This window comes from Belonocnema kinseyi, chromosome 7 (genome assembly GCF_010883055.1).
Source record: "Belonocnema kinseyi isolate 2016_QV_RU_SX_M_011 chromosome 7, B_treatae_v1, whole genome shotgun sequence".
Taxonomy (NCBI): Eukaryota; Metazoa; Arthropoda; class Insecta; order Hymenoptera; family Cynipidae; genus Belonocnema; species Belonocnema kinseyi.
Window position 1 is genome coordinate 35,312,696 of NC_046663.1, and position 16,801 is coordinate 35,329,496.

Genomic DNA, 16,801 nt, shown 5'->3' on the forward strand with positions numbered 1-16,801 from the left:
TTGCTCTGACCTATTTCAAAAGAATTTAGGACGTAAAATGTCAAAACACATCATTATTTGAGAACAAGAAAAAAAGAATCGTTGCAGGACTTTTTTCAGAAAACTACATTTTTGATTTTATTGGTCGGGTTATTAACTTCAACCTTGTGGAAATAAAACTGAAACTGTCGAAGATGATTTTTCATTAAAAAATTTGACGAAAAATTTTTTTATTTTAGTTTTTCTAAAATTAATTCTGAATAAGACCTTTTATGGAAATTATATAGGCGTTAAGTTTCTTGTGATATTTCTTGTTTCTACTTCATTTTTTATTCTTTTGTGTACATTTTTTCACGTCATATGAAGCAGAAGCAAGAAATTTGGAATGAAACCTGATGTCTATGGCATGAATTGAGTTATTTCAGGAAAACACAATATTTTCATGAAAAATATATTTTCACAGCCTATGTTACAGCCTATTAGAAGTGCCGATTTAGTTTAGTGTCCTTTTTTGGTTTTCCAGGGAATTTTATATAATTTATAGTACAGTATATATTATTTTTTATATAATTTATATTATATTCTATATTATTTTGTATATCATTACATAATATCTATGTTTTATTATATACATAATTTCAACTAAATTATGTCAACGTTTTTACCTATTTTTAAACATTTTTTACCAAGATAGTTTTTACAAAAATTACAAAAAAATTTATTTTAAAATTTTTAAAAGTTACAAAAATATAAAATTTATATTTTTCTTTTCACTTTGAATATTTCGATATTTTTAGCATGAAATGTTTTACAAAGGAAAGAAAATAATTCGGAATTACGATTTTCTGTAGAAAATAATGCATTTTTAACCAAATAATTCAAGTTTAAAAAAATAGTTTAAGTTTTAACCAGATTGTTGAATCTATAACCGAACTGTTGTATTTTAGAACTAAAAATATTAAGTTTCAATCAAAAATAGATGCATCTTTAAAAAAATAGTTCAATTTTCAAGGGCAAGACCGAATGTTTTAGAAAACAGTTGAATTGTATACAAAATAGAACAATTTTCTATTTATAAAGAAATCTTTTGTAGAAAACAATTAAATTTTTTAAGTGTAAAAGTTAAATTTCTAACAGGAAATGAATTCATGACAAAAAGTTTAATATTTGATGTTTCAATCAAAGAAAAAAGAGTTTCTTTGTTACGTGATTAATTGAATGAAAATTTTCATTAAACAACTTTTATTTTCAACGAAAAAGCGCATTTTCAATCAAAGATGAATTACCAACTAAAATGATCAATTTTCAACAAGCGACGATTTTTCTGTTAATAAGGGCAAAAAATGCAATCTAAATTTTTGAACTTTGAAGCCCAAATACGAATTTTATGTATAAAACTGATATTTTCAGCCCTAAAATGTGAATTTTATGCCAAAAAATTTATTTTCAGCAAAATATGAAAAAGGTACATTTTCAGTTGAATTAATTAATTTTGAATAAAAAAATTTCGAACAATATTTTAGACTTTCAACTACACAATTTAATCCTTAACAGAAAAGTTCTTGATTAACAAATTAGTTAAACTTGTTCCACAGTTTTTAAATTTTTAATTAAAAAAGATCAAATTTACAGTTCAAAAATAAATGTTTAAACAAACAAAAAATCAGTTAAAAAATAGATGAATTTACAATTTAAAAGCCTAGTCTCTAACAATGCCCTCATTTATTGATAAATTGTTTGAAACTTCAACCAAATAGTTAAATCTTTAACTAAACAAGATAAACTTTTAAAGAATAATGTAATAGTAAACATTTGGACCAGAAAAGATTTTAATTTTAAATGAAAACATTTTAATTCTATAAGGAAGGATGATTTTTATAAAAAATAGTTAAACTTTCAATGAAATAATATTCTTTTTCGACTAATCAGTTGCATTTTTAGCAAAAAAAAAAGTGAAATTGTACTTAAATCAGATAGATTTTGTAATTAAAGAGATGTATTTCCAACAAAAAAATATAACAATTAAATTTTAAACATAATTAAATATTACTTTGCAACAAAAGTTAATCTTCCACCAAAATTGTTTATTTTTCAACCCAAAAAGGCTAAGTTTGACCCAAAAAGAATGATTTTCAAACAATATTTTAACATTTTCTAACCAAATAATACAATTTTAAACTAAAAATATAATTTTCAAGCGGAAACAGTTGCAAAAAAATGGATACAGAAATACAAGGCGAATAAATTATTGACAAGAATATTATATCAGGGTGGTCGCAGAACCTAATTTTTAACGTTCCAAAACTTGCCGTATATAATTTTTAACCTACCCTATTCAATAAGGTACAAAAGTCCGAATTTGCATATTTTCATCTTCAAACATTTACATAATAAAATCTTTTATAAAATACACAAGAAGATTTTAAATCAAAATTTTAAAATGTCAAATTTATCATCTTTGATAGTTACTGAGGATGCTTAATAGAAATTGCCTAATTTTTGCAAGATTTTTTATAATAATTCCTGATTACCCCGATTTCTATATTTTCCCTATCCTACGGACACTCTGATTAATCTTTGTTTTAACATAACTTTTTTTATTGCAAAAAATTCTCAATGAAATCTTAGAACAATAACGCAACTTTTCAATAATCTATAACGTAGGGGAAAAAACTCTGTGGAGAATCACATCAATCTGTGGAAAGATGGAAAATAAATAAATATTAGATTGACGTATATCATCGAGTGGTAGGAGATAAATCTTTGATCTATTCCTTTTTATATTTGACTACATGGTAGTAAGAATTTATGACACCATGACTGTTTTATTGCGCCATGTGAAATGGAATAGAGTAGATACAGAAGGAATGGAAGTGGTTCTGACATTTTAGGCGGATGTGAATCGTAACTTACTGATATCCTTTGACGTGTCGAGGGTTGGGAATCTTTCATGGGAGCACCTCTCACAGCAACCACTTATTTTTCGTCACCTGTCACACCTGAACATGTGCTTTACTGTGCGAACGAAAGTACGCATCTTGGCGATCACTTCCTCTTGCATCAAGTTAAAACACATGGCGATCAACGCCATGCCTGAAAACAAACCAAAATTTACAAAAAATCCTTTATTTTAGGGTTTAGCTGAGGAGAAATGTAGGAAGTGTAAGTGAAGGGTTGACTGTGAAGAAGAGAAGCAGAGTGAGTAGGATGGACAAATCATGGGAGAGAAAATGAGGACATTTATAAGAAAATGAGGCGAATGAGGAGAGGGGATAGAGAAAAAGTGTGGATGAGGAAACTAGGGTAAATAAGGAGAGGGGAACTAGGGAAGTAAGAGGAAATGATGGGCGTAAGGTAAGTGAGGGTAAATAAGAGGAGGGGAAATTTTGAATGTGAGGTCAAATAAGGACACGGGCAAAGAGGACCTAGAAAAAATGAAAGGAAATAAGGAAGCAAGTAGGAGAAATGAGAGGTTGACAGCTAGGGGAATTAAAGCGTGAGGAATTAGAGAATTGTAAGAAAATAACCGATAAAGGTATATTTGGGAAAGTCAGAAAGGATAGACGAGGGTTAATTGTGGTAGGAAAAGTGAGGAATGATTAGGAGAGTGGAAGTAGAGGAAGTGATGAGAGGAGGAAGTAGAAGAGGAAGAAGTTGGGGAAGGAAGTGTAAGACTGGATCTGTAGGCGTGGTGATGGCGAGATAGGGGAGGCCATGTGGAAATGGGCGAGAAGAAGTATAGAAAGTTATAAAATACCAGGAGGTAGGGTTAGTAAGATTAAATCAGGGGTACAGAAGTAAGGGAATCAAAAGGAATTTAACGGAAGAGTACGTAGGGTAAATCAGGGGAGAAGATGTGGGAAAATTGTGAAGGAGGGAATGAGGGAAGTAAGAAGAAATAAAGGGGATAGGGTAAGTGAGGGGAAATAATAAAAGGGAAAGTTTTATATATAAGGACAAATCAGGAGGTGGACGTTGAAAAAGTGAAAGGAAATTGATGGGCTAATAGGAGAGATAAGAGAGTGAAAGTGAGGGCATGTAAAGCGCGAGGAACTAGGTGTGTGAGAAAAAATAACGAAGAAAGGTAGTTTAGAAAACGTGAGAGAGTATGGTAAGTGAGGTAAGTTGTGGTAGAAGAAGTTAGGTGTAATAAATGAAGTGTAACAAGAGGACGACAGGGGAAGTGAGGAGTCAAGGTCAGTAAGATTAAATTCGGGCTGAAGAAGTAAGGGAATGTAAGGGAACAGTACGTATGGTAAATCAGGAGAAAGGATATGGGAAAAGTAAGAAGAAGAGAACCAGGGAAGTAAGAGGAAATAACGGGGGTAGGGTAAGTTAGTGTAAATAAGCTTAGAGAAAGTTTTAAATGAGAGGGAAAATGAAGGTAGGGACGTAGTAAAATTAGCCAGTACTTCGAAGAATTTCGTAGCATATAATTGAACTGCTAACCACAAAAGTTGAATGTACAACAAAAACGGAATACTTAACAACAAACTTAATAGTAGTTTCTATCAAAAGAAATTAATTTTTGTAAATAGTTTAATCGTTCACTAAAAAGTTCAATTTTCCACTGAATAATAAAATTCTCAATAAAATAATAGAATTTTTCACGAAAAAGTTAACCTATTCAACCAACATAGATAAAATCAGTTAGAGTAATAGTGAAAGTACGAAGATGTAAAAGAATTGATGGAGAAATAAGGAAGGGAAAGTAGAGGAAGTTAGGGTAAGTAAAAAGTCGGGTCTGTGACAGTAAATTGAGGTTGGAGAATTTAAAGATGTATAAGATAAAAGATTCTAATTAGAGGAGGAGATGTAGGGGAATAGAGAAGAGGAAACGACGGAAGTGAGAGGAAATTATGGGGGTAGGGTAAGTGAGATTAAATGAGAGTAGGGGAAGGTTTAAATGTGAGGACAAAATGAGGACACGGACATAGGGGAACTAGGAAAAGCGAAAGGAAATAAGGAGGCAAGTAGGAGAAATAAGGGGTTCACAGCTGACGAATTAAAGTGAGAGGAACTAGAGATTTGAAAAAAAATAATCGAGAAAGGTATGTTTCGGAAAGTCAGAGATAGTAGACGAGGGTAAATTGTGGTAGGGAAAGTGAGGAATGATTAGGAGAATGGAAGTAGAGAAAGTGATGAGAGGCGGAAGTAGAGGAGGAAGAAGTTGAGGAAGGAAGTGTAAGTGAAGGCTCAACTGTGTAGTGGAGAACTAGGGAGAGAGGTATAGGGAAATAATGTAAGTGAGAATGAAGAAATTTATGAGAAAACAGTGCTAGTAGGGAAAGGGAAAGGGGGAAAAGTGAGTAAGAGGGATATAAGGAGAGGGAAACTAAGCGAGTGAGAGCAAATAGTAGGGGTAGGGTAAAATATGGTAAGTAACCAGAGGGCAAGTTTTAAATGTAAAGGAAAATAAGGAGAGGAGACGTAGGAAAAATCAGAGGAAATATAGAGGAAAGTAGGAGAAAGAAGCGACTGGCATCAATGGGGAGTGAAGCGAGAGGAACTAAGTAAATGAGAAAAAATAACGAAGAAAGGCAAGTTAAGGAGAGAAAGAGGACAGAATAAATTACAATAAATTGTGATATTGGAAGTGAGGGTGATGAGGGGAGTGGAAGTAAGGGATGTGATGAGGAGAAACTAGAGGAGGAAGAAGTTAGAAAAGGGAGTATAAGCGAAGCATCAGTTGTGGGAAGGAGAAGTAGAGGAAGTTTCTAGAGAAATCGTGGGATTAAAAATGGGTAATTTATTAATTTATTACTTTTAATATAAATTATAATAAAAATATATTATGAATTAAATTGAATCGTGCTCTAAGATCTGAGGTAAAAGGTCAGAGCACAAATGTGAGGAATTTCAGGACAAAGATGAGAGATCAGTGTCCAATTTCCAGGGGATGAAGGAGCTCAAATTTCAATGTGAGATAGGAAATAAAAAATATTTCAAACTTTGAACAAAAACAGTTGCATTTGTAAGGAAATAGTTCAATCATGAATCCAAAAAATAATTTTTGTAAAAGACGAATTTGGACGAAAGAAAGGACAATTTTTAACAAAAAAGTATAATTTTGTACCCAAGAAGCAAGCCTTTAAAAAAAAATATTTGGTAATTATATCAAATAGTTGTATTTTCAATCTGCAAAATACAAATTTTCCAACGAATAGTTCGATTTAAAAAATAAAAATAAACATGAACCAAAAACAGTTGCATTTTGAATCAAGTAATTTAATCTTCGATTCAAAAACAGAAATTTTTTAGAAGACATTTGAACTATCAAGAAAATAGTTCAATTAAAAAAAAATTATTATCAAACAAAAAGTTACATTCGCAACCAAGTACTTCAACTTTGAACCAAAAGGGAACATTTTTATATAGGAGAATTGAATTTTCTGTGCAAAATGACAAATATTCAATAAATCAGACTTTTGATAAAAAAATATTTTAATTCTTACATAATAGTATAATGTTTAACAATATAGCTCAATTTCAACGAAATAATTGAAATTTTTCACCCACAAATACAAATTTCATGTCAAATGTGAAATAGTTCAACTTTTCATAAAAAAAAGAATTTTGAACAAAATAGATTAATTTTCAACTAAAAGTGTAATAGTAAATATTATCCCAACAAACTTTCAATTTCAATAAGGCACAGTCATATCAAACCAAGAAAGAAGAAAAATCAGAGAAAAATGTATAAGTTGCTATTTCAAGAAAAAAAGATTTTAATAAAAAAAAATAATAATTCAACCCATAAAGACGAGTTTCGAACAAGATATTTTGAACCCTCAACCAAAAAAGTAAAAAATTTTTACCAAAGAAAATGAATTTTCAACAACATATTTCAACATTTAATGAAGAAGTATACCTTTTTACCTAAACGCTAATTTTCATTTAAACAGTTGAATTATCAACCCGAGAATATGGAGTTTTATAAAGTAGTTGAATTTGTGACCGAAATAATATAATTTTTGAGCCATAAAGACACAATTTCAATCGAACCCTCAACATGAAAATTTGAATCTTCAACGAGGTAGTTACATTGCCAATCAAATAGGTAAATCTCAAATCTATGAAATTAATTTCAAACAATGTATTTAACTTTTAAGAAATTGCATGGAGTTAGAATGAGTAGTTACACTTTTCAACATAGTTGATTTTTCAATTAAAAGGAATTAACTTTGAACAAAAAGTAAATACATTTTGTTACAGTGTTCTATACATTTATTCTGATTCTAGATGAAAAAAGAAAGAAAATGAGGAAATTCGTTCGAAAACAGGAGAAATAGAGGAATTTTTGAAAAATGGGAAGAAAAGAGAATAGGGGAAAGCAGAATACAAATATTAGTAACCAAAATAAAAAAAATACCCAGTATTTTTAGAGCACGTTTCAATTTTATCTTTATCTGCTACATTTCACTTTGTAAGGATTTTACAGAAAATTTCTTTTCAGAGAATGCCAATTGAAGCGATATTGAATTGATCGAAAGTGCTTACCCAGCATCAGGTACATAGAGCAGAAAACGAAAGACAATTCGAAGCCCTGCCCCGAATAGATCATATCACCAGGTACAATGTCGCCGAAGCCTATAGTGGAGAGAGATATGAAACAAAAGTAGGATCCGTCGAGAAAATCCCAGGTCTCCCATTCGGAAAAGAGTAAAGCACCTCCGCATACATACCTGCGATGGGAAAACGGTCTACCATGATTTTATACACATTTATTATGTTAATCAGATTTTCTTATAAAAGTTTACTCAATTTATTGAAAAATAAAGTTTATAATAAGTAATAAGCTTTACTGCGAATATAAAATTGTTTTCTCTTGAAGGATGTGTTTAAGTTGTCTCAAAGTCAAAAACTAGAGCGAGTGACTGGGAAGTAAAAAAAAATCCTACCCGTAATTCAACTTTTGGTTACACTCACTTTTTCAACTTCTTTCTCCTTTATTTCCTCTTCTCCTAACTCTCCTAACTCTAAATCCTGTTCCTTCAATCTGCATCACGTCCGTTTCCTTAACTTCATTCTTCGCCTGATCCAACCCAACTTTTTCCTCCTCTTCCTCCCCCTGCTAATGATTTTTTATCTCACAATTTTCTTTCCTAGCCCTCACTAAATTACCCTTATTTCAACTTTTTCTTCTAACCCCTTTTCCAAGTTCTTTCTCCTCCACTTCACCCTGTCCCAATAGCCAGACAAACACTCCACTCTTCAATTTACTTTTGCACCTCTTACTTGCCCTCTCCTGCTCACCCACACTACCTTACTGGTCCTCTCCTCACTTCACTTACTTTCCCCAAATCCTATCCCTTCATTCGCTATCATTTTCGCTACTTCGAACGCATCATTTTCCTCCCATACTTATCCTTCGCTACTTTCTCCAAATTATTTTACTTTACCTGCCCTTAGTTTCATATTTCCCGCTACTTCAAATTATTTCTCCTCCTCTTCTTCTCCCTCTCTACGATTTTGTATTGAACACTTTCCTTTCTCAGCTTTCACTTCTCCACACTCGATTCAATTTTTGCTTTCAATCCCTTGCCCAACTTCTTGATCTACTTTGTCCTCTTCTTACTTTTCCAGCTAACATTTAACTTCACTAAATTTTCTAGTTTAGCCCGCACTTGTCCCCTCCTCTACTGACGTTTATTTCTAATAATTTTTCTACTTCTCCTACCTAATTTACCATCACTTTTCCTACTTCTCCTCTCCTAATTACCGCCAATTACTTCTTACTTCTCCCCCTTTATTTTTCCAACTACTCCACTTCCTCTGATGCCACCTCCTATAACACTATGCTAATCCCTTTTTCCCTACTTTATATGCTTCCAGTTTCATATCTTTGCCTACTTTTCCTTCCCGTTTATGTGCTTATATCTCCTAATTCATCCTGCACTTATTTCCCCTCACTCCCCATACTTTCCTCCTCACTTCTCCTACTTTTCCTCTCACTTTCTTCCTTAGACAAAAATACGAAAGAAGGGCACTTGAATCTTTAAAGGCTTTGGAATTGCTAATTATAACTACTTGTAGGACTAAACTAAAAGCGAACTTTGGCAAATAAATATTTCCGGTTGACATTGTTCATTTAATAATAATTATTTAGCGTTTCATGTTTTACCTTTTGCTTTAAATGAATTGTGCAATTTTTATTTAGAACTATAGATGTAGGGCTCACAATATTTCTTCAGATGTGTTTTACAAATCTGTTTAGTAGTTAAAAAAAAATCATATTTAAAAAAAATTTCATGCATATAATTAACAATTGCATCATTTTTAAATTGAATTTTGTTCTCAGACCATTGTTACAACTTTAGAACGTGCTGCCGTGGAAGGGAAAACGAAAAAATAAAAGTTACAAAAATGCTATAAGCGAGCCAATCTTTAATTATTTATACTTTTCTTGTTGGTATTTATTGTTCGCGAGGCAAGTAAAGATGTCTCCAAATTGCGCCTTATTCCCATTTTTTAGTTAATCCCCTGATTAATTTGGACTTTCTTTTTGGAGGATTTACCTATACAACCAATAGTTATATTAATATTAATTAATTATTAATTATTTATTTATAATTAATTATTATTATTATATTATTAATATTATATTAATAGTCAATCAAATAGTTAAACTTTCAACGTCAAAAGACTGCACAATATCAAACAGTTGCATTTACAACCAAATGGTTGAAATTTTGATCGAAAGCGATGAATTTTCCGCATAATGGATGAATAATGAACCAGTAGTTTAATTTTCAAACGACAAAGAGAAATTTTAAACCAATGGGTGAAATCAAAAAAATATATTATACTTTTAACAAAAGCCCTCGTATCTTTAACCAAATAGTCTATTTCGAAATATATGCCTTTTAAATAAAAACTTGCCAAAGAGATTTGGAGAGAATCTTGAATCTTGACCGGAAATATTATTTTCTAAATTAGGCCTTAAGTTCTATTCCAAAATTAGTTACAATTATCAGTGACAATAATCTTGTCGATTTTCTAAATTCTTTTGAGCAAAGCTAATTTTATAATTTGGGACAAGTTTAGTACATCCTTAAAGAACCCCGCATTGAATGTACAGAAAATAATTTCTACCTAAAATGTCTCATAATGATTTTTTTAGACTATCAAAACTGCAGATTCATAACTTGAAAGAAAATTAACATAAAAATGGACACTTAATTTATGATTATCTGTATGCAAGATATTTGTTGGTGGTTTTATTAACACCTAAGCCCAGGGATATTGTTTTCTGAAACCATTATTGTCGGAAATCACTTTAAAGTAAACACTAAGAGACATCTCTTAGAAAAAATCTATTTCAGTGGTTCTTTAATCGCTTTTTCAATATACAAAAAAGAAAATCGACACTCTCTCTCTCTCTCTCAAAAAAATATTTTTCTATCAAAAAACTCGGACGAGATATCACTTTAAGACAAGTGTAGGAACCATCTTTCACTAGAGAAAGTTGTTTCAATTACTTTAAGGCTTATTTTAACTTTTCTTTAAAATTCGAGTAAGAAAATTGATATTTTCTAACAACATAAGCCATTTGTGTCAGAAATTTTATCCAAAATAAACGTGGAAAAAATGTCGAATTCCAAGCTTGGATTTTCAAAACATTGAGAAAAAAATCCTTCAAATTAATGCAACGATTGCAGACTTATTAGTCTAAATTCTTTTATCATGACAAAGTTAAAGAAAAGTCGAATTTTATATAAAGAAGGATGGAGTACCAAAAAAACCCCTTCATAGGAATCAATTTTCTTCGCAGAAAGGCAAATCCCCCGTTGAAGTGCTTCATGAATTTACCTCCCGGATTCAAAGAGAAGAGGAACAGGAGATATAGTGACTGCAGCGTATCTACATATAGAGAGTGCCTTCACTATCATCCTGCGGAATCTAAATTCAAAACTGCAGAGGAACATGGTGAAGGTACCACTGTTAATAGGTGCATTCGTTACCGCTGATTTGATTCGTAGGGTTAAATGAATCAGGTTTTTGCACACAAGACTATGTAGATGACCTTGATATCCTGGTAACAGGAAAAAATGAAAGAACTTTAGTCAAACTCAGGCAAAATGCTCTCAAAATTGTTGAGAATTACTGATCCGAACTTGGCCTATCTATCAACCCAGATAAAACTGAATAGATGTTTATTCCTAGACGCAGGAAACTACCTGATCTTATTAACCCTATGATCTATGGAACAAAGGTTGACTTTTTCAGATCAGCTAAGTATTTAGGTGACATTTTGGATTCTGAACTAACCTGATATTATATACTGGTCTTATACAGTAATCATCAGACCAATTATAACTAATTCATTATTGAATTGGGTGCCAAGAATAAATCGGATTACATATATCCAAAAATCGGCTGGAAAGCCAGAAGAGTCTTTTTTCTGATGATTACTGATAAAATAAGGATAACCTAAGCACTAATATTGAAATCTTTATTGGAAATACCACCGATGCACTTCCTGATTAGGCAGAGGGCTCTGGCGGAGGTTTGCAGAGTTTCCCTGAGGGAGGGTAATTAAAATATCGTGTCCTTTGGCATTCGTGATAGAGTAAACAGCTTATTGATGGCGAATGAAATCCTTTGCAAGCACTTCAAGAAGGCAGAATTTATAGAATAAACTGAGGAAAAGCAATTTATTTACAACAGGAGGACTCATCTCATATAGATCTCTTAAAAACTCCCTGGGCTCTGGAGCTAGAGAATTAAAGATGAAATCTACTTCTAAAGTTACAATCGCACTGGGCAAGTTCCCTATTGTATTTAAAGCTAAAATCGTGGCCGTTATGGCCGGCCTAGAGAAGATTCGTAAACGCGTGTTTGTTAATCAACACATTTACATTTGATCCGACAGACAAGCTGCTCTGAAAGCTCTACAATCACAGAAGTATGTATACAAACTTGCTACGAAAGTCAAGATGATCTGGGTTTCTAGATAGCTGATTTCTAGAAAGCTGATATGATTTAAAAAAGTGGGACTACAAAAACCCTTAACGAATCTGAACCATACTGCGGAACTTTGTATGCTTTGGCTAAGAATACGATTAAAAACTAGCTCTTGGAGGAACACGCCCAGTAAGAGAAGATGGCTTAATAAATGACATAATCTAAAAAGTTTATTAAAAAACCGTGTTTTGGAAAGTCTACAAGACTCCTGAATTTAAAATGAAAAGTAAAAATAGTTGTAGAAATTTTCATGTAATATCACCACTTAAAGAAGTAACCGACTAACATGAAATTTGCCAGCGAATCTGCTTTTGGAAATTCAGCTTTCGTGAAAAAACAGCACATTACATTCTCTCCGATTTTGAAGTGCTTGTAAGCCTCAGAGAAAGCATTTAAGATATAATTTATCTAAACCAGATGATCTAAGAGTTACAATAGGTCAGCGTAGGATATCATAGGGCTATAGGACTTAAATGCCCATGCTCATTTGTAATAATAATATACTTAAGCTCCAAAGATACGAGCTCCAATGTTACGAGCGCTCTACAAATACAAGCTTTCCGACTCCAAAGACGAAGCTGAATTCTTTCCCCTCTACCCCGCCCTATTTGAGATATTGTCGCGTGTAAGTGTGCGACTTATTGAATTGGAGTAGAACGTTTTTTCGCACGTATCTTTACAGTTTCCGAACTCCAAATTTCTCGTATCTTTGGATTATGAGAGTAATTTTTTTCCCTGCCATGGAGCGCTTTTGTTACTTATTTTAAATTTCTTTCCGACTCTAATAGTTTTATTACAGGTCTCATTACATGTCTCACATACCGGTCCTATATCCCTTATTGTACATTAAATTCAATTGAGGTCCCTAAAGTACCCTTTTTTCAAGATTTGGTCCCTATGGTACCCTATGTACAGCCCATAATAGACCTTTTAATAATGGCACTTTTCTTTTAATAAATGAACTCAGGGAATAATCACTATTCAATTCAAGTCTATATCTAATTCTGAATTGTCTTGAATTCATTTGAAATATTTTAGGGTATTTTTACAGTGTACATCTCTGAATTCTTTCAATTCAGTTGAATTCTTCGAAATTTATTAAATTCTACCTAATTCAATTTCTTTCCTTTATCATTCTTGAAAGCTTTAATCTATTTGATACCGAGGATTAATTGGTAAAGTTATTAAAGGATTTGACATGTTTTCAAGTATTTTTTTGAATTCCTTGGAATTTTCAAGATCTGTACAAAATCGTAAGGTTTTAAAGGATTTTAAATATTCCAGGTTCTTTTAACAGATTAAAAAAAATATTCAATAGATTTCAATCCTTTAATGGGATTACAAAGAATTTTAAATATTTCAGGGTAAATTTTAGATTGAAAGTAAATTTTCAGATTCCTAGGACTTTTTTCATTTGTTTCAATACATGATAGAAATTTTAAAGACTTTGAAATATTTTAGGTTATTTGAAAAGATTCCAAGGCATTTTCAAGAGATTTAAACAATTTCAAGGGATTTTGAAAGATTTTAATAACTTTAAGGTCTTTCAATATTTTAATGGAATTTAAAGAGTTTAATCACAAAAAATAAGGGACTTTGAAGGGTTTTAAAGATTTGAAGAGATTTAATTTTTTTTGTTTCATTTAGAATTCGATATGAATTCTTCTCAATTTATCCTCAATTATTTTGAATTTTTCTAAATTCACCCAATTCAATAAGTTTCTAAAAAGTTTTTGTTCGATTCAACTTCAAGTCTTTAAAACTCGCATTAAAATCTGAGTCATTCAATCAAATTCTTTTTCATTTTTCTAAACTCATTTCAAACTCACTCAAATCAATGAATTTCTAAATAGTTTTGAATAGTTTTTAATTTACTCAAATGCTTTTTAAATTCAGCTTGATTTTTAATAAATTTCATCAAATTCTTCTCATTTCCCTTAAATTCCTTTCAAGTCCCTCAAATTTGACTGAAATCAGTGGAATTTTTCTGAATTTTAAAATTATTTCCAATTACCTTGAAATATTTTTTGGTTATAAATTAGTAGGCTTTGAATATTCGGAACTTATTTCTTGGAATTAATCCTGAATTCGTATGCATTTATGCTGTATACTTTTAAATTCTTGCGATTTTTTTTTAATTCACTAAAATTCTGTTAAATTTACTCAATTCTGCTTGAATAAATTGATTTTCTTTCATCTTAAAAAGTTTTTTTTTAATTGATCCTAAACTCTTTTGAACTCACTTGCATTTTTAGGCATTTCATTTTTTTTTTCTTTAACTCCTTTGCACTCCTCTAATCTCGTTTCAATCTCAGGGAATTAAATAAAGTTTTTCATGTTTTTGAATAGTTTTCAGTTCATTACAATTTTTTTTTAATTTACCTTACATTTGTATGGATTTCATCTATTTCTTCTTGTTTATCTAAAATTACGTTATTTTTTCTAATTTTATGGATATCAATGACTTTTTTTTAATAAAAAATTATTTCTAATTCATTTAAATTCTTTTGAATTAACCTTAAATGATTTTAAAGTCCTAATAATTGATTTTGAATTTGTAACCCATTGAACTGTTTATAAATAAACGTATCTGGTAAAAATCTATATTATCGACTTAAAAATAAAACAGTTAAAAAAACTCGTATTTTTGGAAAGAGGAATAATTATTTTTTGTTAAAAAGTCTATTATATTTTTGATTTGGAAATTATCTTTATTGAAATTAATATGTGAATTGAAAAAAGTGTTTTAAAACTTTAAATTATTTTTTGGTTACAAATTGTATCATTTGGTTCAAGATTAATTTTATTTTTAATAAAATATTTTTGGTTAGAAAATCATCCGTTTTGGTGAAAAATACAACAGTTTGGCTGAGTTTTTTTCTTTCTTGACTAAAAAATATTTTTTTGAGTAACATTTCGACTATTTTATTAAAAATACGTGCTTTTTGAGCTAATTGTAAAGCTTTCAATTTGTTATTAAAATATTTGTTGGTAGAAATATCATCTATTATATGCTTTGATAAGAATTCACCTTTTTGGTGAACCTAAAACTCAAATTTTCTGAAAAATTGTTGAAGTTTAATATCAAAAACACGAATTTTATATCAAAATAAATAAATTTTCAAACCTAAAAATACGAATGTTTAACAAAAGAGTTCATTTTCAACCCAGTACATTGATTTTCTACCCAATTATTGAATTCTCAAGCTAAATATAAGAGTTTTCTACAAAACATTTATATTTTTAAATCTAAAATATAATATGAATTTAAAAAAAGTTAATTTATGACCAAAAAGTAAAATTTTCAAATAAAATTATCAATTTTGTACAAAGTAATTGAATTTTTTACCGAATCGAAATAATTTTCAACAAAACTGTTTAATTTTGAAATCGACAGAAATGATAATTTACCACAAAACAGTTAAATTTTCAAGTGAATCTTTAATAATAATCTTATTAATATTTTTTGATAAATAATAATAATCTATTATATTAAATTTTAATGCATGATTACTCATTTTTATTCAAAAATTAAATTTATGAGTTACTATTAATTTACTTACCTACTAAAGCAGTTGGCAAAAATTGAAGTTGGAATTTGAGGTTGCAACAAAGTACTTTGAACAAATTTTTAAGAATAAATAATCAACTTAACGGGAAGTGTAACGCTCATAAACAATATTTTTAATTTTAATGAATTTCATTTAATAAAATCTTAAGTTTTTTTAGCAAAATGTTAACATGTTGATATGAGTTTTATCTAAGAGTAAAGAAAAATAAGTGTCTTATGATTTATAACAGCTTTTCTTGCTTTTAATTTATTCTATAATTGTAAGTAATTTGTACCATTTTATTTTGACAAAATCCAATTGGACTTTCCTTGTCCCAGTATTGACTTTCTTTTGTGTCCCACTTAAGAATATACCTTAAAATTCTTGTCTCACTAATGGGTGATCTGACTAGCCCATAAAATATCAATTTATATTATTGAACTGTGAAATTAATAATGTATTTTTTGTTCAAATTGATCAAGTTATTTATGACCTACTTATTATAACGGTTTGTGTACCAAAAATTACAATTCATCATTTAAAAACTGTGTTTATGTGGGTTAGATTTTCGTTAGCACAATACAAAATCTCGCCTGGTTTTACGTTTTTGGAAACTTTGATTTCCCTAATCGAATATTTTAAGGATGGCTTAGAGAATATAAAAACAAACCTAAAACATCATATATGCGAAAAATTGAAAATTAATTAAAAATTGCCAAATTTTCTGATTATTCTATTTTGAATTATTGAATTGCAGTTTCGAAATTATAAAATATTTATACTCAGAAATTTTGAATAAAAGTCATTTTCTGTATTGTTAGTACATTTAAGTTTAAATTAAATAAACTTAATTCACATGTAAAAGTTTATACTTTTTTATATTTATAAAATTTGAACTCACCCCACCATAATGGCGAAGCAGATAGTAAGAGGAACAGTTACGCTTTGAGGATCATACTTGCTTTCGGTATCATCATCATCATCATCCTCACCACCTTCTTCTTCATCATTTTCTCCTGTATTGGAACTGTTTTCTTGGTCCAAACTTGAAGTGTCCATTTCACCACCATGGACATTTACCATCTAAATTGTCAAGAAAGTATTCGATTTCGTGAAAAATTGTATTCATATACTTTGCATACAGAGCCTAAAATTATTTAAATTTCTGGCTTTACATCTTTGTATTTATGTAACTGGCCCTGCTGCGAAAAAAATCCTGGATTACCAAAAGATTTTTGAAATTTTTAATTAAGAGTGTTCTAGATTTGTTTTCTTTAAAAATTCTTATTTAATAACAGATTGTG

General features: G+C 30.2%; 1 protein-coding gene across 6 annotated transcripts in view; it reads right to left on the reverse strand.

Annotated features, from left to right (window-relative positions):
* Positions 1-16,801, reverse strand: part of LOC117177262 (two pore potassium channel protein sup-9-like) — a 193,233-nt gene that overhangs the window by 67,993 nt on the left and 108,439 nt on the right. For 4 of the 6 annotated variants that reach the window (XM_033367849.1, XM_033367846.1, XM_033367850.1 and 1 more), the window contains exons 6-9: positions 16,399-16,580; positions 7,480-7,664; positions 2,893-3,072; positions 2,523-2,674 (exon numbers count right to left, since the gene is read on the reverse strand). In XM_033367849.1, the coding sequence (XP_033223740.1) occupies positions 2,966-3,072; positions 7,480-7,664; positions 16,399-16,580 (474 nt within the window). In that variant the 3' untranslated portion in view covers positions 2,523-2,674; positions 2,893-2,965. Of the gene's footprint in view, positions 1-2,522; positions 2,675-2,892; positions 3,073-7,479; positions 7,665-16,398; positions 16,581-16,801 lie in introns of those variants that run through there. The other 2 variants (XM_033367847.1, XM_033367848.1) reach the window with 1 other exon arrangement.